This window comes from Eriocheir sinensis, chromosome 8 (assembly GCF_024679095.1).
Source record: "Eriocheir sinensis breed Jianghai 21 chromosome 8, ASM2467909v1, whole genome shotgun sequence".
NCBI lineage: Eukaryota > Metazoa > Arthropoda > Malacostraca > Decapoda > Varunidae > Eriocheir > Eriocheir sinensis.
The window spans coordinates 18,473,544-18,498,409 of NC_066516.1; the positions used below are offsets into that span (position 1 = coordinate 18,473,544).

The 24,866-nt window shown below is 46.3% G+C and overlaps 3 protein-coding genes across 4 annotated transcripts in view; 2 read left to right on the forward strand and 1 right to left on the reverse strand.

The window, feature by feature from the left end:
• The window catches only part of LOC126995620 (uncharacterized), a 5,104-nt gene extending 1,779 nt beyond the window's left edge, over positions 1-3,325 (forward strand). Inside the window, exons 2-5 of one of the 2 annotated variants that reach the window (XM_050855332.1) lie at positions 144-796; positions 1,503-1,590; positions 2,264-2,370; positions 3,020-3,325. In XM_050855332.1, coding sequence (XP_050711289.1) covers positions 144-796; positions 1,503-1,590; positions 2,264-2,370; positions 3,020-3,023 — 852 coding nt within the window. In that variant the 3' untranslated portion in view covers positions 3,024-3,325. Of the gene's footprint in view, positions 1-143; positions 797-1,502; positions 1,591-2,263; positions 2,423-3,019 lie in introns of both variants that reach the window. The other variant, XM_050855330.1, reaches the window with a different exon arrangement.
• The window catches only part of LOC126995618 (uncharacterized), a 34,442-nt gene extending 17,130 nt beyond the window's left edge, over positions 1-17,312 (reverse strand). The window contains exon 1 of the mRNA XM_050855328.1: positions 17,126-17,312. Within this exon, the coding sequence (XP_050711285.1) occupies positions 17,126-17,128 (3 nt within the window). The 5' untranslated portion in view covers positions 17,129-17,312. The remainder of the gene's footprint in view (positions 1-17,125) is intronic.
• The window catches only part of LOC126995621 (uncharacterized), a 77,622-nt gene continuing 67,080 nt past the window's right edge, over positions 14,325-24,866 (forward strand). The window contains exon 1 of the mRNA XM_050855333.1: positions 14,325-14,937. Within this exon, the coding sequence (XP_050711290.1) occupies positions 14,857-14,937 (81 nt within the window). The 5' untranslated portion in view covers positions 14,325-14,856. The remainder of the gene's footprint in view (positions 14,938-24,866) is intronic.

A 24,866-nucleotide genomic window follows, 5' to 3' on the forward strand; every position in this document is an offset into this window, starting at 1 on the left:
AAGATATCAATTAACTTTTAACAAATCATTCCCAAGATAAATGTTCTTAAATATATTATGCGTCTTATATTTTTAAATTCATATTGTTAGATTTAATTTTATTTCGGCCCTTTCTTCCCTAACATTTCCTCTGGCACTTGCAGGCCGTGATGGTGGTCGTGGCTGCTGTCGCTGCGCAGGCCAGTGCCAAAGCCATGTATCCGTACGGCAACTACGGCAGTGCTGTCACTGCTGTGGGGAGTTACTACCCTGCATCCTCTACTGCTTGTGGGATGACCTCGTGCCAGTATCCTAGTCAGTATTACAATCCTTGCTGTATTGCATCAACACCATCACCAACACCACGACCGACACAGCCTCCCGTCAACTGCCCTGTGAACCCATGCCAATACCCGTACCCGCCCAATAATTACTGCTGTCCTATACGACCAACAGCACCTCCAACCCTTCTGCCAACCTTACCTCCAACCGTACCACCAACACGCCCCCCCATGCAGTGCCCCGTCAACCCCTGCCAGTACCCTTATCATCCTCATAATCATTGTTGCCTTTACCGACCTACGGCACAACCAACCCTGCCGCCATTGCCGACGCTGCCGCCAACGCAGCCACCCTACCAGTGCCCCGTCAACCCATGCCAGTACCCCTATCAGCCAAACAATTACTGCTGCCTCCAGCGACAGAACATCCAGCCTATGCCCATGCCGACGCTATCCCCAATCCCATACCCAATTCCAAGCCCGATACCAGTGCCAATGACGAGGCCAGTACCGAAACAGCCAACCTACGTCATTACGTAAGTAGGTGCAAACGGTGTCAATGGCTTGATGATTTGTTGAAAATGCCTTCACTGAATTATTTGGATACACACGTACTGCACGGTTAGATACAAATATGAGTTTTTTTACTGGGGACCGAAGAACATTAATCATTTAACTGACAAATTCTAGAATATGAGTGTAAGTCAGATACTTAAATCGAGCCTTTAGTCGAGCAGAATAATTATACATATTATCGGTACTCCTAACTTTGTATTGGCCTCATCAGAGTAAGACCAGACAATGTCCAGTCACCCAGACATATCCGTTTGTTTTTATCAATACTTTTAAAACTACTGGCATCTGATGAGAGGCTAACCCGTGAAAAGGTGGAAGAACATCTCACAATGCAAAAGACGGAGTACCATCAATCATTATAGTCCACAGGAGGGAAGTGAGTCATGGGGGAAGTGAGTCACAGGGAAGGCCGAGGAAATAAATAAAAAAAAGAGTATTGGCATGCTTCTTTTTTTTTATTTTTTTTTTATTACGTCTTCGCCTGTAGCGCCGCTAGGCTATCTTCAGGGACCTGGTGGTCGGCCCAAGCCCGTCATGGCGCAGGCAATTTTTATGGTGGCGCCATTTGTTGTAATGCTGTTCACCCCCTTCCTCCCCGCTTCTCCACCACTGCCCCACGCTTGTTATAATGCTGTTCACCCCATTCCTCCCCTTCTCCCTCCCCAGCTACTGCCCGTCCAGCGCGACGCCGTCGTACTGCCTGGCCATGACCTACGGCTCCAAGACCTTCTACCAGCCCCTCATGCCCAGTCTGGTGAGTCAGGGTGCGCAGGCGTGGCATTCAGGTGGTCGCTCGGGTGTAGATATTGAGGATCACGTTTCCCTGGGATTAAAAGGAAACATTCGCCGAAAAAAAGTCAAAATTGCCATAATAGTCAAACTTTCTTTCCTCCTTGTTTAAATATATATATATATATATATATATATATATATATATATATATATATATATATATATATATATATATATATATATATATATATATATATATATATATATATATAGGCTTCTGATGGTTTTGCCTCCGTGTTTATATAGTCCTTAATGGTGTGTTTTCTTGTCATTGCTAGTATTTTTATTATCGCCATTACTATCGTTATTGTATCACTTATTTTTATTATATATATTCTTATTCTTAGCAGCAGTAGTAGTAGTAGTAGTAGTAGTATCATTATTATTACCAATGACATTTTCACTAGTACTATTCCTCTCCCTGGGTCTTGTTTCTTCCCATCTAAAACCGACGTTCATACGTCTCATATTAAAATCAATACAGTTCTATTTCTACAAAGTCATCTTGCTTCTATTAAACTGATCTACTATTCAATTACGAGCACGTCCTCACATCTCAGAAGCCTCACAAGGAAGACACCACTAACCCGGCCTGAATGACGAGACTTTGTGACTGACTCCTTCCCCATCCGCAGCCCGTCACCACCACCACCACGACCACCACCGCAGCCCCCACCACCAAGAGGAAGTGCACAAGGTGCAAGAGAGACGCGCCCGACACCGAGGACATCCTGGAGAGCAAGTCAGTGGTAGAGGACAGGGCCGCCCTCGAAGGATGACAACAGCTTTGAAAGGTTGTTGATTCCTTTTGCGAACGTCTTTTATTAACCGCCTGATACTAACAACATTGACAATAATGCAAAGTATGAGGCAAGATGATAATTACGGAGTTTTGTTTCCTTGCGCGCCCTCTTGGTCTGTCTGACATTACTGACGATGCGAAAGTAAAATCTACCGGTAGGTATTAATATCGATGACTGATGAGGATTTTGCCAACTCTTTGCCTCAGCTTAATCTCTGAAAAATATGAACTCTAGTGAAGGGATTTGTTTGTTTGTTTTCTTTCCTCGCAATTACTACTCTTTTTTTGGAAATAGGATAAGCATAGAGGGTTTTGTTTTGCCTTTGTCTTTGCTTAATATCTAAAAAAAAAAAATATGCATGGAGAGACTTCTTTGCTTATGGAGAACAGTCTTGTCTTTTTAAACTCTACGAATATAAAATTATTACAAGGGGTTAAGTTTCTCTCACGCGTACGTTCTTTACCTACCTGTCAAATCCAAAACCTAAGGAAAGATGATAGACACGGAAGGTTTTGTATTATCTTTGCTAAAGCTTACCCCTAGAAATGTAGTGAAAAATAATGATTGTTTCTTTCGTCTTTCCCGCAGTTAGTGACGGTTATACGGATTCGGCTTACTCGGGGGCATCAGTAAGAAGAGACACGGCTGCTCCCACCCCACATCACCCTTCCTTGCCTCACCTTCCGCCCTACCTGACCCTAACTGAACCTGACCTAGCTTAAGACTCGTTGGCTGACTGGCTGACCGGCCCCTGGGTTCCCTTTTCGGAGATCTTCCCGGCTCCCAGTCTCGCTTTACTACGGTGCATTCCTTAGTGGCTTAATTATACTGTTTGTATCCCAAATACGTATATGAACACTTCTTGACTATGGAATAAAACATGAGCATTGATGAGTGTGTGGATTTGATAAACTCTTGGGTGCTCACGTGCCTTATATCAGTGTGTGTGTGTGTGTGTGTGTGTGTGTGTGTGTGTGTAAGAGAGAGAGAGAGAGAGAGAGTGTTATTAGGGAGGATGAACAGCTGGGTGAGCTGCACGCCGACTGCCCGGGCCGGGATTCGAACCCTGGCCCGTGGAGTGGTAGCCAGGCACGCTAACCACTAGACCACAGAGGCGTATTCACATCATATGCGTATCCATAATATGCTCTGACTGAAAAGAAAAAATTTAAGAAAAAAAAATTTAGGTTTATCATTTTCATTTAGTTACTCATATTACGTTTTCTCTCCTGATCTCCATTTTCTGTAACTTAGAAGTGTAGACTATTGTATTAATTTATCACCATTATCTCACTGCTGTGCCTATCTATGTCTTTCTCTTGCTATTGATATTTGTCTCTTTTATGTACACCTTGATGTCGGGATGGTAGGTTACCATTAAAGACGGGAGACAGTTCCCATTTAGGTTGGGCTGGGTTACCATTTGTGGGGAGGAGGACTGCGTCACTATTTCAAGTAAGGTTGCTCTTTACTGGGGACGAGTCAATTTGTTTCAATACGCACGGTATTCATGAGGCATAACTTCAATCGTGAAACTCTCCAGGCTGCATATGGAGAGCGCCCGAGGTCACTTTGCCTCGGGGATAACGCTGGAAAATATCGAAGAGTCGCGCTGCCGGGCTTGCTGGGATTCACGACGTAGTACTATAATTATAATAGAGCTCCCTTTAGGAAATATAAGGAGAGGTATATCAAGAGTCTCACTGAGGATGTCGAAGGGCACTTCAGCACAATTGAAAGACTTGCCTATCGAGTCCTGAAGAAGCTCCGCTCCAAGCATCTCTTCAGGTGAGTGCTATCCGAAAAGCTAATAGTTGGCTTGTGTCACACCTGGATGGGCAGAAGGCTCGTTCGGCTGAGAATTTTAAACAGTTGTACACATGGCAGTCCTTCCGAGCGGGCAGCTTCCAATCGCTGGATAAGAAAAAAGGATGCTGATCCACCCATCGACGAATCCCCAGCCTCTCACGACGAGGTCAGAGAAGCTGTCAGAGAAGCTGTGGAAAGGTTCAGGGGTGGCAAAGCAGTTGATGTTTTTAACATCAGGCAGGAGCTTCTCAATTCTGAAGGATTTGCCACGATCCGTGAGTTACATAGCCTTGATGACTGCCTTATATCAGTATGGGCAGTCTGGTAATGGAGGCTGCTCCTCTCCTAGAAACAAAAAGTGAACCGTCGGGACTACAACAACTACCGTGGTATTGCTGTACTCAGTGTGCCTGGCAAGATTCTAACCCATTCATTCCTCCTGCGAAGTTGCAGCCAATTGCTGGCTAAATAGAGATGAGCAGCCAGGGTTCAAGCTTGTTAAGTCTACAACGCACTTCGCATACTGCTTCAGCGCCAACCAAAAGGGGCTGCTTGCAGTCTGTGTCGATCTCAAAAAGGCGTTTGGTTTAGTGCATCGTGCATCACCCTGGGATTCCCTTCGACTCCGTGAGGTTCTTGCAACAACTGGTTTGACTGACCTCTACCCGAGGACTGACTGTTGTCAAGTGTGTGGAGAGGTAGGGCATCGTATCCACCTTATACTACTACTCCTAACAACAACAACAACAACAACAACAACAACAACAACAACAACAACAACAATTATTATTATTATTATAATAATATTAATATTAGACTAATAATAATGATAATAATGATAATAATAATAATAATAATAATAATAATAATAATAATAATAATAATAATAATAATAATAATAATAATAACAATAATGAGAACGAGGCGACCAGATAAGAAAGGATAAGTTACACCACCGTGCCAGCCGGCGGAAGATGGGCAGAAGGGCGTGACCTGCTGACCTCCGACCTTGTCTCTGAGCAGCAAGCATGTGAGATGTGTCCTATATATAGCAGGATGACACCTGAGCCACCTCAGTTCCCCTCTGAAGCGAAAGCGAAACTAGTCGGGAATACACTCATCTCAAACACACCCGTGTTTCCTTCCTCCTCCTTCACTCAACTTGTCGAAAAATGTCCTTACAATAGTAATAATAATAATAATGATGATGATGATGATGATGATGATGATGATGATGATGATGATGATGATGATGATGATGATGATGATGATGATGATAATAATAATAATAATAATAATAATAATAATAATAATAATAATAATAATAATAATAATAATAATAATAATAATAATATCGACAATAATAATAATAATAATAATAATAATAATAATAATAATAATAATAATAATAATAATAATAATAATAAGAAGAAGAAGAAGAAGAAGAAGAAGAAGACTACTATTGTTTTTACTGGTGCCATACATAGGTGAATCTTAAAAATTACAAAAATATATACGACAAAAAGCTAAAAAGTTATCGTATTACGGAAAACGATAATTACAGGCAAATTAATTATTTCCTCGGGTGCCACAATTGGGTTTCTCTCTCTCTCTCTCTCTCTCTCTCTCTCTCTCTCTCTCTCTCTCTCTCTCTCTCTCTCTCTCTCTCTCTCTCTCTCTCTCTCTCTCTCTCTCTCTCTCTCTCTCTCTCTCTCTCTCTCTCTCTCTCTCTCTCTCTCTCTCTCTCTCTCTCTCTCTCTCTCATATTCATTATTCAGCTCCCTCAATCGAGCTCTCGACCCCAGTATAATAAATAACAAGAATAATGAAAATAATGAAAGGAAAAAGGAGATTAAAACCCATAAAAGCTGCTCGCCCGTGAAACTCTAAGGCGGAATAATTTAATGATCAACTAAACGTCAGCAGTGCCCTTAAACCTTCGTCTTGGCCCTTACCTTTACACGGACTCCATTGCTGCGGAAGGAAAGGGAAAGGAAAGAATAGGAAAGGGTAATGGCAGGGAGGGAAGGAAAGAAAGGGAGGGAAAGGGAGGGACACTATGGGAAAGGAAAGGGTGCACCGAATGAGATGAGGAGGGAAGGATGGTGAAGGATGGAAGGAGGGAGAAAGGGAGGGATGGAGGGAGAGAAAGAGAAAGATGTTGAAAGTAAAGAAAGGAAATAGTGCCACGAATTACAGAAAGAAATGATGGGAGGCAGGGAGCGAGGGAGCTGAAGTAGGGAAGAAGGCACAGTGAGGAGAGGAAATGGATAGCAAGAAGGATAGAGGGAAAGAGGAAGAGGGAAGGAGGAAGAGAGTAAGGAAGAGGAAGAAGAAAGAAGGTATATAATGAAAAGGGAAGGCAAAGGATGGCAGGAAGGAGAGGAAGGAGGAGGAGGAAAGGAAGGAAGAAAGAAACTAGATGGAGATTAGTCGGCAGACCAACACCAGGATGTGTGCCAAAAATCTTTTGATGGCATTTTTTGTTCAAAGATGGCAACCGTGCTAGAAAGTATCACTATGGTCCAAGCATTCAGAATCACCCGGTTGCCAAAATGACATTTGGCCTTTTAGATCAAAATTAAATCAAAATGAAGGTCAAAGTCAGGTCAAAATTTTTGTTTCCGCATCTAATACTGTTTTTTTTTTAAATAATGTTAGGTCTGGCAGGAAATATTGAGGAAATAACGAGGTAAAAGAGTTTTAAATTCCATAATAATATTTAAATGTGAAGAAATATTTGAATATATAAAAATATGTCAAAAAACATTAATGCACCGGATTTTCAGGGCGTTGGGATAACTTGTCTCTTTTTTAATGACATTGACGTGAGGGTTCCAATCAAAGCTTGGCCTGCATTTGTTACCAGACCACACCCCAACTATTTTTGGCGAGTACAGGTGTAGGTATAGGACCGCTTTTGCACAGCCTGGTACGAGAGGCCCCAGATATCAGAGGGCACTTTGCACCTCTTTGCCCTTCACAATGACGACCTTTCTGCTCGGGAAGATGGCCTTCCATCCAAAATAAAACAGGCCTGGAATGCTGTATCCAAGCTTGAGGCCCAGTTTCAGCGTCTAAAGGTGTTCATACCATCCAGTCAAGAAGACACATCCCCGTTTTTGAGAAGGCTGAGATCGCTGACTACCAACGACATTGCCTCAGAAGAGGTAACTGCAGACCTCACAGCCAAGGATAGAGGAGAAGCAGTTGTGTTAAAGAATACAAAGGAGAGATTATTGTAAAGACAGTGCCTTTACTCGATCGCAAGAAGCGCCAGAAGTCTAAAACGTTTGCAACGCTGTACAAAACACCTGTCCACGGTCAAAAGCAGCGGGTCAGCAAGACAATCAAAGCGGATAGGCAACAGACCCAGAGACTCTTCAATGTTTTCAAAGGTGGGGGGGTAGTCAATCTTCACAAAACAATCGTCAGCTGTACCACTTAGTTTGGCAAACACCGATAAAAGGATGACCAGTACCAAGAAGTCTGGAATGTTTCCCTTGCTAACCATTGACACATGTGTAGAGAAAGTCAAAGGAGCACCAGAAACAACAAGCAAAACATGCATCATAATCGATGGCCGTGCATTCACTCAGTCTCTAGAGAACCCACGAAAGTGCAAGACCTTCGGTGACTGTGCCAAAAACTTCGAGAAGTCTGTGATGAAGAAGTTCAGTGGCATGGTTTCCTGGATTGACGTTGTGTCTGATCAGTACAGGCCTTGATCTATCAGGTCAGCAATAAGGACGAAAAGGGCAGATGAAGAAACCAAATCGAAAGGCGATTGGCCGGGAGGATCGTGCACTACCCCAAGCATGGAAGAACTTCATTGTTTTACACGAAAACAAGGAAGACAAGGAGATAGTTGTTGGTGGCAGCAAACCTGACTGATACTCGACAACACGGGGAGTCATTCCAACGCTGCAGGCAAACCACGGGGAGGCGGACAAAGGAATCATCCTCCATACCCTTGAGGCCACTAATGCTGGATTCGAAAGCATAAATGTTACGATACGGACGACCTCCTCTTGCTCATTCACTTTACCAGCGACACATCATTCTAAGTGTCCTGATGACCGGCACCTCCAAGGAACAAGAAGGCTTACTTAAAGTTCCATTTAAAGGGAATGGCTTTGGGGATTCGGCCGTCCGCGGGGCTATAGAAGTGAAGAGAGAGAGAGAGAGAGAGAGAGAGAGAGAGAGAGACCCCCCCCCCTCCCCCTCCGGTTAACGTCCACGGTCCACACGACGCCCATGTTGCGCCGCCCGTCCACGATGCCCTGTCCGACGACCAGCACACACACACACACACACACACACACACACACACATACACATACACACACACACACACACACACACACACACACACACACACACATGCCAAGTCAGTCAATCACTCAACCTAACTCTCTCTTTCTATATGATCGACTTCCTTCACTTTCTTCAGTTCGCTCACCAAGCCTGCCAACGAGACGCCAATTAAGCCTTCCTTTCCCTAACGACCTGCACGTAACAAAAAAAAAGTTACCGCAAAGCCCATCCAATTTGTAACTCTGACAAACTCTGAGACGAGACTAACAGCCCGTATTAATTCTTTCTCAAACTACACCGATCGTTCCTACTCTTCTAGTCTCGTGTATATATATTTTCCGTTTAACTCCATTATGTGTAACTCAATAGCATTTTTTTCCCCCTTTATATTTTTCTTATTTTGTGTCATTTTTTTCTTTTTTTCCTGTTTCGCGTTCATCCCTTTCCTAGCTGGTGCCCAACTCCAATTTTCATACACGTACAATATTTTCCATACACTTCGTTACCGCACTCCTATATACCGAATATATTAATGAAGTAAAAGGTGAAAGAATCATAAATGAATCCCGAAAGCTTTCACGTAAATGCGCTCAGTTATCCTCCTTTCATTCATTTATATACAATTCTCTTATAATGGATACAAGCATGAGTATTAATCCCGTGAATCTCGGTAATTATTTCCATACAATTCTCTTATAATGGATACGAGCATGAGTATTAATCCCGTGAATCTCGGTAATTATTTCCATACAATTCTCTTATAATGGATACGAGCATGAGTATTAATCCCGTGAATCTCGGTAATTATTTCCATACAATTCTCTTATAATGGATACGAGCATGAGTATTAATCCCGTGAATCTCAGTAATTATTTCCATACAATTCTCTTATAATGGATACGAGCATGAGTATTAATCCCGTGAATCTCGGTAATTATTTCCATACAATTCTCTTATAATGGATACGAGCATGAGTATTAATCCCGTGAATCTCAGTAATTATTTCCATACAATTCTCTTATAATGGATACGAGCATGAGTATTAATCCCGTGAATCTCAGTAATTATTTCCATACAATTCTCTTAAAATGGATACGAGCATGAGTGTTAATCCCGTGAATCTCAGTAATTATTTCCATACAATTCTCTTATAATGGATACGAGCATGAGTGTTAATCCCGTGAATCTCAGTAATTATTTCCAATCTGAGATGTCTTAACTTCGCATTCTGATATATCCTTTATCTCTTGCCTTCTTTTTTTTTTTTTACAGTAGAGGAGGCAGCTCGCTCAAGGGGAAAAAAAATAAAACAAAAAGAAATATAAAAGCCCACTGGTGTTGTGTACTTGCGCCCAGAATAACAACGTACAATCTATTGGACTTAACAATTACTGCTGCAATCCACTCGGCGCAGGGAAAGAAATAATACGAGAATAAATGAAAGAATAACGCACGGGAGGAAAAGTCAAGCTTCTCCTCGCTCGCGCCTAAGCAAATCTCGCCAAAAATATATGTCCATGTCTTTTCGCCGTCCGTCTTTTTTCTTTTTTCTATCTTCAGTTCACACAGTAATCTCTCTCTCTCTCTCTCTCTCTCTCTCTCTCTCTCTCTCTCTCTCTCTCTCTCTCTCTCTCTCTCTCTCTCTCTCTCTCTCTCTCTCTCTCTCTCTCTCTCTCTCTCTCTCGTTTAAAGCTGAAGTCTTCCCTCTGACCTTTGCTTAAATTCAACAATAGCCGCGTCTTGTCTTTTCCTTCCCTTTCCCTTTCAGCTTCCAACTTGATAATGTCTATGACGAAACTTTTCCACAGCGACGCCCCCCCCCCCCCCCCCCCAAACTACCCTCCCCCTTTTTTTTCCTCTATTTTTACTCTCCTCCGTTGAATGTCAGAAGTCTATACCGGGTTCCTCCTCCTTTTCTTGATAAAAACTTGTCTATCTATTTTCTCTTATGTATACAGACTCCTTCTAAGGGTTTACACACGTTGGGTTTTTTTCTGGCTCCAGGGCTGAACCGGATCTTCTCGGTTCTAATATTGTGTCCATTTTACTGATCCTCTCTTAAAGAACGGTGAGTAGGCTATCTTTAATTACTCTACTAAGACTCTCTCTCTCTCTCTCTCTCTCTCTCTCTCTCTCTCAACTACATAAACAAACTTCTAACATCGTCGGTATTTCTTTAATATTGTAATAAGACTCCCAGCATAGATAGAGACATCACAACTCTTTCATGGAAGTACAAGACTGTTTCTGAGCTGTATCCTTTAATTTTGTTTTGCCTAGAGTACTGTTTTTCCTTTGGCATTTCGACTGTTACTTATCTATACACGGCTGACAACGTTTTGAAATTCATAAGTAGTAATGTCGCCACTTCGGTTCTTATTTACCTTCAGCATTTCTATTAATTTCCATACGGGCGGACTCCTCTATTTGATTACAGCGCTTACTCTTCCTAGCGAACAGCAGCAGCAATTCAATGCACGCCAGCACAGCCACGATGACGCTCACTGCTGCCCTTCAGACTCTCCTGCCGGCTCTGACTGAGGCAATGACCGCACTCTCAGGCACCTGGGCTTGTGTTGCGCCAGGTGATGCTGACGTTTCTGCTGGTTACTCTGTGCATTACCTCCTGCACACCTGAGTGGACCTACACCTGGCAGCTTATCTTATGGAGGACACCTGGCTGCCTCGTCAACCTCCTCCTCCTCCTCCCCATGGCACCACCGCGAGGTTGATTGCAACTTCATGCAGCAAGGCAAATGTTTCAAGGCCCCATGTGTTGCAGAGAGCAAGTGACTGTGTGCTGCACGCCGGCTTGTCGCGGCTAGTCTCAGTATTAGTTGTGACCACAGTGACGACTTTCAGCTTAAATTGGAGAGCTAGGACTTCATTAAAGGCCTTTGAAGTGCCATCTCATGCCCCGTCACCCAGTGGGTTCTAAAGTCTCGGCCGTGTGCGTGGTGTGGAAGGACAGTCGCTACAATTGCAGTAAGACTCATTCCGCGGTCTATTGCCTCACTGAAAGGCAAAAACGATACAGGCGAATGGATTCGAGAGAAGGACTAATACTCTGAGATGGTGCGTCCTTGGTCTGAGCCGGGCACACCAGGCATGGCGGCGGCCGGACGAAGTTATCAGGAGAAGCGAGAGAAGGACAAGCTGAGCGAATGTCTATTGCCTCACGTGAACACAATACGAGAGAAGCTGAGTGTGTGTGTGTGTGTGTGTGTGTGTAATTAACCTCTTGGTCTGCTGCGGGTCTCTCTCGAGACAGCCAGCCGTTCCCCTACTGAAGAGCACAGAGCTCGTAGTACCGATCTTTGGGTAGGACTGAGACCGCTCACACACAACACACCGCGACAACGAGGTCACAACTCCTCGCCTTACGTCGCGTACCTACTCACTGTTAGGTGAACAGGGGCTACACGTGAAAGAAGATAAACCCAACTTATCTTCACCCGGCCGGGGAATCGAACCCCGGTCCTTCTGGTTGTGAGGCAGACGTTCTATCCACTGAGCTACCGTGTGTGTGTGTGTGTGTGTGTATATATATATATATATATATATATATATATATATATATATATATATATATATATATATATATATCCTCCCTTGAACACAGGAGAACGAAAGCCTGAGGAATGACTGCTGCTAGACACAAACACATGCATGAGCAGCAGCCATGACCCACCGCTTCGAGGCGCATTCATGGGTCTGCCGGCGCCACCCTGCGGCCGGAAGCACGATAATAACATTCAAGCAGACAGACAGTGTCAGCTGGCCAGCCTGAGCCAAAGGCGTGTGTGGGTTGCCCGCTGTCCACCAGGACTCATCGTGGAGCTCCTTTCATGATCCTCACAGCATCGTTCCGGATTGTATCCACTCTTTTTCAAGTCCCTCCAGCCTCCTCTGCTCCTCTTTCCAGCCTCCCCAACCTTCCCTGCTCCTCTTCCCAAGTCTCTCCAGTCTTCCCTGCCCCTCTCTGCTCCTAGCCCAGTGGTTCGCAAACTGGGGGGCACGCCCCCCTGGGGGGGGGGCGTGAGCTGGATACAAGGGAGGCGTGATTCCGTCTGCCAAAAATTCTAGTTTTGCAAAGAAATATATACACACACACACACACACACACACACACACACACACACACACACACACACACACACACACACACACACTCCGGTAGCGCAATCGGTTAGACTGCCGCGCTGCAAGGCTTCACGGCCAAACAGGCGGCGGTTGGAGCCCGCTCAGGCCGGATTCTTTCCGTTGACTAGGAGGGGTTACTGCCCCCCCTTGAGCAAGGGGGATGGGGTGTGTGGTGTGTGAGGTCCTGGCAGTACCCAGAGATCGACAATAATGAGCACTTGCTCACATCATGAGGGTACCTGCTGACGAAAGCGTGTCCAACTCGTGATAACACCGTTTGAATCATCCTCACGTGAGTTTCAATATATATATATTTATATATATGATCACAAGTTGGACTCGCTTTCGTGTGTGTGTGTGTGTGTGTGTGTGTGTGTGTGTGTGTGTGTGTGTGTGTGTGTGTGTCTGTGTGAACAAGGGATGGGGGGGGGGGGGGCGTGACGATTCCTTAGAAATCAATATGGGGCTAAAAGTAAAAAAGTTTGGGAACCACTGTCCTAGCCTCTCCAACCTTGCCTCCTCCTCTTCCCAGCCTATCCAACCTTCCCTGCTCCTCTCCCTAGTCAATCCACCATCCTGATTCCCTAACATTTCCCTCACTCCTTTCCCTAGTCCCGCGAGTCCCACCTCTTCCTCTCCCTAGTTCATTTACTGTCCTCTTATTACACTCCCTTGCCCCTCCACCCTCTCCATGATTCACTCAATAATCCATCTATACTCCTCTACTTTGTTCCTCCACCCCTACATTCCTCCACATTCCCCCTCTTTTGTTCTCTATCCCCGATCCCCGCCGTCCCTCCACCCTCACCACTCCTCCATACCCCCCCCGCGGCTCCACCCTCTCCTCTTCTCTCACTTCCTCCAATCCCGGCACGTATCGTCGCTCTTCCGCTAAATTCCTGCGGCGTGGCCTGCAGCGTGAGGGCAAACAGACCCTCGTGCAGGGGAGCCGGGAGGGATAACGCGCTCGTGGAGGTGGAGGTGGAGGTGGAGGTGGTGGTGTGTCGTGCCCCTGCATACCAAGCGTGGCCGTGGCCGCCGCTCGACGCCCCCAGAATTATGTTGTCATCAGCGTCTGGAACTGGTCGCCGCCGTAATCATGAGGGAAGTCCGGGGCGGCGCCGGCAAGGCTCATACAGGTACGGTACTGCATGTGTGCGTCTGTGTGTGTGTGTGTGTGTGTGTCACACACACACACACACACACACACACACGTCTACTGGCTGTATGGGATCGTAATCGGATTTCACTTAATTATATTCCTAAGTGACAGAATAATCAGCGCGGCAGACTGATTGGCACACCGAAAGTACTGTCGCCGCGTTGACGTTGACAAGCTCCCGGGGGTTTGACGAGTCTGTGTCCTTTACTTTTACATAATCGATTTAAAACCACGTAAATAAACATTTACCAACGCGTGGTGATGAGACGTGCTGCTGCGAGCCATGACATGCCGGAGCGTCTACTGTCACACACACACACACACACACACACACACACACTGCGTCCCCTACAACTATTTACGTGCAGTGGGAGTGTCTGGCGCCCCGGCTGTCTCGAGATAAGCAAAGCGGTGCTCCTGCCCCGACGCGAGCACCGTCCCCGCGCCGCCGAGCAGCTGGTGGCGGTGGTGGTGGTGGTGGTCGTGGCTCACGTGTGGCTCAGACGCGTGGCCGCCGGAGTGCTGGGAAGGCCGCCAGCCCCTCGCCGCTCACGCCGCCTGACACATCGCGCTGGGACAGGTTGGGTCGCCACACAGACGCTCCTCGGCTGGCTGGTGAGGCGTGAACACACTCATGTCTTCCGATGCAGTGAGTGTTGTTCATGACAACACACGTCCGTGCCGCCAGAGATAAGAGCAACAGAACGTTCATTCATGAGTGCCGTGTGGGTTCATTCATGAGCCGGGCCGTAGTACGCGCGGAGTGTGTCCTCAGCTGGAAGGAGTCGACAAAAACCGGCAGTTCAGCCCACGGAGCGGCGCCTCTCTCCACCCCGCCGAGTGACAGAACACGAGGAGGCGAGTCACAGGAGGCGTTGAGTTGAGGCAGCCGCTAGAGTAGCCACGCGGTTGCAGTTGAAGTGACGTGCCGAGCCCTTCAAGACAGCGTCAACGTCAACACTAGCAACAGCCGCAGAAAAAGTGCAACAGCAGCATGGTGTACCAGATCTTCCGGGAGCTGCGGGTTCAACGGCGCTACACCGAGCTCAGGGACCACGAGACTCTGCCGGAGAAGGTAAGTCGCTGGGAATGTGCTCTTCGTGTCCCCGCTGTGTCCAGCACGCACGCGAAATGACCCTTCCTCCCTCCTCCTCCTCCCCCAGCAACACAACCCTTTACGTTATCATTCCACGACACAACAACAATACCAGGGACAATACGACAATACCCCATCGTACCCACACCAGCGATTGCCCCCCCCCTCCCTCCCCTCCCCGCCCACACTTCTCCTCCCCCAGCAACACAACCCTTTACGTTATCATTCCACGACACAACAAAAATACGACAAAACCCCATCGTACCCACACCAGTGATTGCCCCCCCCCCCCCCCCGCCTCCCTCCCCTCCCCGCCCACACTTCTCCTCCCCCGCATCACACGCTACTCCCCGTAATCATCCCCAGACGGAGAAACATGACGCAACGACAAAGCGACAAAACTCCTGCAAGCCCACACCAGGTAGTGCCCCCCTCTCCCCCTTCCCCTTCCCCACCTTCTCTCCTCGCATCAACCACTCCCCGTAATCACTCCACGACACGGGAACACGACACGATGACAAAGCAACAAAACTCCTACGTACGTACCCAAAGCAGGCAATGATCCCCCTCTCACTCCCCTTATCTCCCTTCCCCATCCTCCCACGCCCACCGCACCTCTCCTCCTCCCATCCCATTCCACCTTACTTGCCACTCCCCGTAATCACACACAAATAGAGAAACACGACAAACGACAAAACTCCTGCGTACCCACAGCAGGTATTCCCCCTTCCGCCTCCCTCCCCTTCCCACCTTCCTTCCCATCTCCTCACCTCCTCATCTCCCCATCCGCCGTGTTTACTCAACCTTCAAATTAAGCCATCCAGAGCCCCGGCCTGAGGGATAAGCGGAAAAATCGCCCCGCCAACCCCATTCACAAAACCAGGCATTAACAACACAAACACGTCGCATACTTTCTCGGGTGTAAAAAAAGGAGCGTGTAAGTCTAAGAACAACAGCAACTCTCCGGAACACGTCCGTCAGCGACACACGCCTCCTCGCCGCCCACCTTATCTGCGTCTGCTATTCACTTGTATTAGACTAAACTCTTATCGCAGACTCGGACTTGGAGAGAGAGAGAGAGAGAGAGAGAGAGAGAGAGACTTGTGAGTGTGTGTGTGTGTGTGTGTGTGTGTGTGTGTGTGTGTCAAGCCTCCCCATTAAGTAAGCTTCTTGCCTCGCGCGGAAACACCATACTGACGACCAGCTATTTCCTTCCTCGCCATGCTTAACTCTCTACTCGTTTATTTTTTTTTTTCATTCGTTATATATATTTATTTCTTCTGTGAGATGAGCAATGCGACTCTAATATTCATCAGTCATAGTCATCACTTCCCGTGGCTTAGCTTTTCCGCCAATGTATTTATTTATTCTGGACATTTTTTTTTTGTTTTTTTTGTTTTTATTTAGAGGACGGGGACGCTTCTTTCTTACCATTAGCAGTTTCCATTTTCATTCTATTGACTATTTTGGCCACGAAGATGTCACTGTATTTTTTTTCTCTCATGTTATCAATCACCATCCCTCGTCACTGCAATATTTCTCAACGTTATTTTTTTCAAGACTAGGAGGAGACACATCTTTATCATCATCATCATCATCATACAAATAAGCTCCTGACCTACGTGTGTGTACTATATGCATGTCATGTTTGTAAGCGAATCACTCGGCCCAAGATCAAGGCTAACCAACAGCAGCGTAACGCAATGATAAGCCACTTCCATCTCACACACACACACACACACACACACACACACACACACACACACACACACACACACACACACACACTCACCAATTACTCCATTTGGCTCATTGTGCACATTAATACATCGCTGCCAAGGTCTTCATTAAGCCTGTGTGCCCTGCTTCTGCCTCTCCTTCTGCATCTGCTTTGCCTGCTGTTGTTCCTCCTAAGGTACTATTAGTCTCTCTCTCTCTCTCTCTCTCTCTCTCTCTCTCTCTCTCTCTCTCTCTCTCTCTCTCTCTCAAAACCTCTCAAAACCTCTCAAACACACACACACACACACACACACACACACACACACACACACACACACACACACACGCACACACATCCTCGCCTAAGGAAGTGTGTACAGCGCCGCTCCTGTCTCGCTTGCTCCTGTTTGCTGCTGCTTTGCATTTGTCAACATTAAATAGCACTTACCATTCGTCTTGCCGCGCCCCGCTGGCATTACGGCGAGTCCACACGAACGTCCCTCAGCATCAGCGAAGGAAGCGTGCCCCGCGAGACGATCAAACACAGACGCACACACAAAAGGACGACGCACGGGAGAGACGAACATTTTCCTCCTTTCCGACACTTTTCACGCTTCTCACGCCGCCACTCCCTCCTCCTCCTCCTCGTCCTCGTCCTCCTGCTGCATACCTGTGTAAAGAAAGTAAAGGTTATGGTACACCTTCCCTGCATGCACAACCCTTCCAGTTAGTATCGTATGTATGTGTTTCACCTTTTGTGTACCTGAATGTGTAGCAGTGGAGTATATAACAATAATTATGATTGTGAATTTTTCCCGCATGAATAACACTTGCCGTTAGTGCCGTATACATGAGTCGTGTGTATAGTCGTCTTTTACTGTACACCTGTGCGGAAATAAATATTGTAACTTATGGTCATATATATATATATATATATATATATGTGTGTGTGTGTGTGTGTGTGTGTGTGTGTGTGTGTGTGGGTGATTGAGACTAGCTCACGATATATATATATATATATATATATATATATATATATCTATATATATATATATATATATATATATATATATATTTATATATATATATATATATATATATATATATATATATATATATATATATATATATATATATATATATATATATATATATATATATATATATATATATATATATATATATATATATATATATATATATATATATATATATATATATATATATATATATATATATATATATACATAATTTTTCGTCCCTGCCCATCCTTCCATCAATTTTCCCTGATTGAATGAATGAACGAATAAGCCAATCTATATGTATGCAACGCGGCACAGAAATATTCAAAATGTGAGAATAATCCCATTAGTTCATAAATCACTCGCGCATCCAATTAGTATAAAGCATCACCCGGCGGTGAAGCCCGTGATGTACGCCCGCCATGACGAGCCAGCCCGTGAGCGGTGCTGGCGGCCCGCGTGAGGCTGGTGGCTGGCAGACTGGCTACCTTTATGCCGGCCTGTGATTGGGTGCCTTGTTGGTTGATGGCTGGATGGCTGAGTGACTGACTGGCTGACTGGCTGATTGGCTGGATGGATGGACGGATGGCTGTAAACTGGCTGGTTGGCTGACTTTTTTTGCTGCCGCTGTGGTTGGGTACCTGACTGGCTGGTGGCTGCCGGGCTGACTGACTTTTTGATTGACTGCTACATGGGCTTGGCTGGGCTGTTTCTCGGGGGAGGGGGGGACTTATTTAAGAAGTACCTTGGCTATGGGCTGCCTCCTCTTGCAGTTTTTGCATAGGGATGACAGAGTACAGACCCCCAGCACACACACACACACACACACACACACACACACACACACACACACACACACACACACACTCATGCGCGTTCATCCTTAGCTGCACGTGTGGCACTTTGGTTAAAAAAAATATATATGTTCTGAGCATAAAACTTACTCGGGTTACGATGCTCCCGCCAAGACGCTTCCGAAATGCCACCCAGCGCCGTGCCGTCCCGTCTCATTCCCGCTATTCTTTTCCTGTCCCGTCACTTTCCTTCCTCTCCCGCGCCATTCTGCTGCATTTTTTCGCATTGAGTCTATTCCCTTTCCTTCCAGTTCCTTTCCATCCCAGTTATTTGCATTCCTTCAATTACATTTTCATTCGTTTGTATTCCCTGTCATTCCTTTCCATTCCTTCCTGTACCTTCCCATCTCGTGCCGTTCCAGTCTCTATTCTTCCATCCCTTCCCATCCGAGCCTATTATCTCCCATTCCACCCCTTCATGTGCTTTCCCATCGCGTCCAATTCTTTCCCTTCCGTGCGATTTCTTTCACTACTGTCCCCCTTCTCTCCCACTCCTTTCCGCCCCTTCCTGTCCCATCTCACTCATCTAGCATCCACTCAGCCCTCTCCAGCCGAACGGTAACTTTTATAACAGTAACTTACGATTATAATAAAAGAAACTTCGCTCCTCCGTTCTCGTTTCCTTATTGGCAACCTCTCTTCCCTCCCTTTCTCCTCTCCCTTCTTTCTTCCATTCACTTCCTGCTCTCCTCCTCCTCCTCCGCTCATCCCTTTTTCCTTTCCTTCCTTCATTCCCTCTCACCCTTAGTTTCTTCTTTTGATTCTTTCCTTCATTCTCTCATCATTTCTTTCTTCTTTCACTCTTCTATTAGCACGTCCATACGCAGCTTTCTTCACTTCCTTCTTCTCTCTCTTCCTGTTACCCATCTATATCTCCTATCTCCCTCCGTTTCTTTTATCTTCCCTTCCGTTTCTATATACGTTGTTTCCTCATTTTCTTTCTTCCTTCAGTCTTCCTTCATTGCCTACTTTTTTTTTTTATTCCTCCTCCCTCCCTGCCTCATTCCCGCCCTCCTTACCTTCTTTCCTATTTCTCTCCTTCCCTCCTTCAATTCCCTCCCTTCTTACCTTCCTTCCAATTTCCCCCCTTTTTCCCTCCTTCAATCCATCCATCCATCCATCCGCACCTCCCTTTCCTTCTTACTTCTTTCCTTCGTTTCTTCCTTCTTCACACCGTTCTCTCTTTCTTTCTCACTGCCTTCATTCATTCATTCATTCATTCACTCATTCATTCCGACCCTCAGTCCATTGAAAAAAATAAAAAATCCACACACAACGTCTGCCTCGCTCTGAAAGGACTGAAGAAGGAAGGAATGTCACGAATTTGTGTTTTCGATATTTTAATTTCAGCCGGGTCGGATTATCGTCAAAAAAGGACTGATAGTAAGATTAATAGATTATCCGGAATGTGTTTGGGTTATTTTCCTATCTCTTATCGGGTAATATTTTTTCTCTTATTGGATCTGATGTGAATGCTAACTTTTAATAACGGTAATATATATTCAATGCGTATAGAGGTATTAATCATTGAAGTTCACGGGCTACCTATGCGAGCCCGTTAATCTCGCTAATCTCTCTAATCTCTCTCTCTCTCTCTCTCTCTCTCTCTCTCTCATCTCCCAGCAGCGTCCTTTAAGTCAGCTTTTATTTCTACTAAAAAAGAAACAACATCCGTGAGAACCTTTTTATCAGAACACACACACACACACACACACACACACACACACACACACACACACACACACACAGACAGCATACGGGCAAGATAAACACACCCACATTGAGAGCTTTTAGCAGCACTCCTTCAAAACACCTTCAACTTACTACCACTACTACTACTTCTACTACTACTACTACTACTACTACTACTACTACTACTACTACTACTACTACTGTTGCTGATGATGATGATGATGCCTTGTTCTACCTGTCTACCCGACCCTGCTACCCTGCTCTTCTACTTCCCTCTCCCCTGTATGCTGTTGTCCTGCTCTACCCTCTGTTCCCTTTAACCCCCCCCCCCTCCTCCTGTTCCCATCTCGTCTTTCTTCGTGGACCCCCTGCTCTTCTTGCCCCCTGCTGCTCTTACCCTTCCCCTAACGCTCCTGTTCCCCCATTCTTTCCACTCAATACCCCCTGATGGCACTACCCTCTCTCCTCTTCCTCTTCCTTCCTCTACCTTCTCTCTAGCCCCCTCCCCTTGTTCTCCTATTCCTTGCTTCTCTATACCCCTTGATGCCACTACGAGTACCCTTTCTCCCTCTTCTCCTTTCCTCCTACGCCTTCTCTACCTTCCTGTTCTCTAATTCCTTGACACTCAATACCCCCTGATGCACCTACCTCTGATTCTCTCTCTTCTCTTTCTTTTCTTCCCCTCCTTTCTCTCTCCTCCCCTCTTCTACCCTCTGATGCCACTGCTCTTTCTTCTCTTCCTTCCCCTTCCCTTCCACACCTTCTCTCCTCCCCTCTTCTACCCCCTGATGCCGTTGATCTTTCTTCTCTTCCTTCCCTTTCCCTTCCACACCTTCTCTCCTCCCCTCTTCTACCCCCTGATGCCACCTCCCATTTCTCTCTCCTTCCCCTTTTCTCCTCATCTCTTGTTCTCCTATTGCTTCTCATACCCCCTGATGGCACTCCCCTTTCTCCTCTTCTCCTTCCCCTTCCTTCCCACACCCTCTCCCCCCCTCCTTGGCTCTCTACCCCCTCTCATGCCACTCTCTTTCTCCCCTTCCCCTTCCCTCCCACACCTGCTCCCCTTCCTCCCCCCCCCCTCCCACCCCCGCCCTTTCTGCAGCTCTCCCGTCGCGTCTTTATTGATGCTGCTGCTAAATCAACTTCTGCTGCTGGTGTTGGTGCTTCTGCTGTCCTCATTTTTAACTGATTTTTATGGTGTTTTTGTTGTTGTTTTTGTTGTTGTTGTTTGTGGTGGTGGTGAGGAGGGGGGGATGTTGTTGTTGCTGTTGTTGTTGTTGTTGTTGGTGGTGGTGGTGGTGGGAGATGTTTTATTGGTGTTAGTGGTGGTAGTGGTTTTGGTGTTCCTGTTGTTAGTATTGGTAGTAGTGGTTGTGGTAGTAGTGGTGGTGGTGGTGGTGGTAGTGGTTTTGTTGATGATGTTGTTGTTGTTGTTGCAGTTGTATACAGTCATTGGTGGCGGTAGTGATCCTGGAGTCCAATTCCGCTATTCGTTCTTCCGATGCAATACCAAGATTGAAAAATGAAACAAAGCCCACCAACGCCGGCAATGTGAACCGAACCCGCGGGGGATTTGATATTTTTGTGCTAAATCAAAGGTTGCTGCGCCTTCCGACCGGGCAGGTAAAGGACGTGTGTGCGTGTGCGTGTGCGTGTGCGTGTGTGTGTGTGTGTGTGTGTGTGTGTTATCCGACGGAAAACCTAAAACTTCATATTGTAGGCCGGCTGAGTGCGTTGGAGCAATGTTTCCTTTCTCTCCCCTCCTCCTCCTCCTCCTCCTCCTCCTCCTGGACACGGCTCTATGAAGTGTTGCTGCTGTCTGGTACTCGTGTTTCATCGTTGTTGCATCACGTTGTTCCTGTCTATCTATTTGTCTGTCTGTCTGTCTGTAGGTCTATTAATCTGTCTCTCCCTACATGCCTCTGCCGCCCTACCTGTTTCTAGTCTGTCTGCCTGTCTGTCTGTCTATCTGTCTGTCTGTCTGTCTGTGTGTTTACTCCCTTCCTTTCCCCTCAACTTTCCTTTCCTTCCCCCTCAATTATTTCATTCCTCCTTTCAGTATCTTCTTTTCGCTCTCCGCTTCTATAGCTTTCCCCCCCTGCCGCCCTACCTGTTTCTTGTCTGTCTGCCTGTCTGTCTGTCTATCTGTCTGTCTGTCTGTGTGTTTACTCCCTTCCTTTCCCCTCAACTTTCCTTTCCTTCCCCCTCAAATATTTCATTCCTCCTTCCAGTATCTTCTTTTCGCTCTCTTCTTCTATAGCTTTCCCCCCCTCTCTCCCCTCATCTTTTTTCCTTCTCTCCCTCTACCTCAAGGCACCATCTCCCCTCCCCTCTCCTTATCCTCTCTTCTTCCTTCTTCTCGTGCCTACGCTACCTTCCTCTCCTTTCCTCCTCCTCTTTCCTCTCTGTGTCTCTCTTCCTTTTCTTTTGGTGATTTTCTTCTCATCTGCCAACCCGGTCCTCTTTTTCCTCTTTGTGCTTCATCTTCCCTCCTCTCCGTTCTCTTCGCTTTTCTCCTTTTCCTTGTCCTTCCTCTCTTTTCTCCGTCTGTGCCTCCCCTTCCACTCTCCAAGCTCTTCCCTCTCCCCTCTTTGTCTCCTCTCTATCCTTTTTCGTTTCTCGCTCCTATCTTTCCTATTTCTTCGCTCCCACTCCGCTCTCTTCCCCTCCCACGTCCTCTCCTTTCCTCTCTCCTCATCCTTACTCTCACTCGACTCTCTTCCCCTCCCACGTCGCCTCCTCGTTCCTCGCTCCTCCTCTCTTTCCTTCTCTTCATTCATCACTGCTCACCTCCCCCTCCCACTTTCTTCCTCTTTCCTGGTACCTTCGCTCCAATCTTCCCTTCCTCTTCACTCTTCCCTCCACTCACTTCCTTCCTATGTTTTCTCGTTCCTCCACCTCTCTCTTCCTCCTCACTTCCTCTCCAACGTTTCCTCTCTCCCTTCCTCTCCCTCGGTGGTGGTGGTGATGCTGGTACCGTCGCTGTTTTCAGGGGGCCTCTCACTTGAGCTAGTCCCTCCTCTCCCAAACCTTTCCCAGTCCCTCCTCTCCCAGTCCTCCGTTCCCTCTCGCTTCCTCCGGCCGTTTCCCGGGTGGCTTTGGGGTACGAGTCTTGCCGTGGTAGCAGTTAGTTAAGTTAGTGAAGGTATTAGAGGCACAGGAAGGAGTAGTAGGAGGAGGAGCAGTAGGAGTAGGAGTTGCAGTAGTAGTAGTAGTTAGTGACAGTTGGTAGAAGTTGGTGGTATGAAGTTCAAAGTTGTCAGTAATATCATGGAAGGTGTCGTAGTAGTTAGTGGTATGAAGTTGGGATTTTTTTTTTTTTTATGATAGTTGAAGTTGTAGTAGTGTAGTAGTAGCAGTTGGTGGTATGAAGTTGGGAAGTTGATAGCAATTTGATGGTAGTAGTGGTAGTAGTAGTAGTAGTAGTAGTGGGAGGAGGAGGAGGAGGAGGAGGAGGAGGAGAAGTTCGTGGAAGTATTATGTTTTCTCTTTTCCATCACAGTAACATAACAGACTTAACAAATAGAACGCGTGAATAATGAATGCCGCGAGCCCCGATTTGACGCAGTAATACTATAAAAAAAAAGTCGTTACCATCTTTTCACCCTCGCCGTGCACCGTCACTCCCGTTGCTCTCTCTCTCTCTCTCTCTCTCTCTCTCTCTCTCTCTCTCTCTCTCTCTCTCTCTCTCTCTCTCTCTCTCTCTCTCGACTGCCCTTTACGCTTATCAACATTGTAACGGTCGTATAGTTTAGTCATATTCAGTACCAACCTTTCCTTTACTACTACTACTACTACTACCACTACTACTACTACTACTACTACTACTACTACTACTACTACTACTACTACTACTACTACTGCTACTACTACCACTACTACTACTACTTCTACTACTACTCTATGAACACCATGCTTAGTGATATTCCTTTTTTTTCAAATATGAAGAGTAAGATACTTTTCCCGGCTATAACAACCCCGCGTGTGTGGTATAACATTCGTATTGTTTGCCCTTGTAAGATCCCCTCCTCCCATTCAAAATGACCTCCCCAGCAAACACCAAGCAGTACAAGCAGGCAAGCAGGTAGTCAGGCAGAAATAGGCGAGCAGGCAGGCAGGAGAGAAGGAAGAAAAGCTGAAAAGCGGACAGGCAGACTAATAGGCTTTTAATAGACAAGTGGAAAGAAAACTAACATAGACAGACAAGCAAGCAGACAAATAGACACGCAAGCAGACAGGGAGACAAGCAGATAGACAGACAAACAAGCAGACAGGTATGCAGGGAGACAAGCAGACAGACAGGCAAGCAGGCAGGACGACAAATAGAAGGCAAGCAAACAGGCACAAAGCAGCAAGCAGGAGGAACCAGGGCAAGGATCAACCTCTCCACATCGCGACTGCCCGAGCCCCGCGCCTTCATTAGCTTCAAAGGACCTCCCCTACAACAGCGACCAAAACCGCCGACTCTCCACACACTCCCGGGCGGGCAGCGGGACACGTATATAGAGACAGACGCAGGTACACAGGAGACAGGACATACAGGGAAAGACAAGTTTTGACGGACACAGACATAGGATAGACAGAGATGCAGACACAAGGACAAGGACACAGGAGCACATGA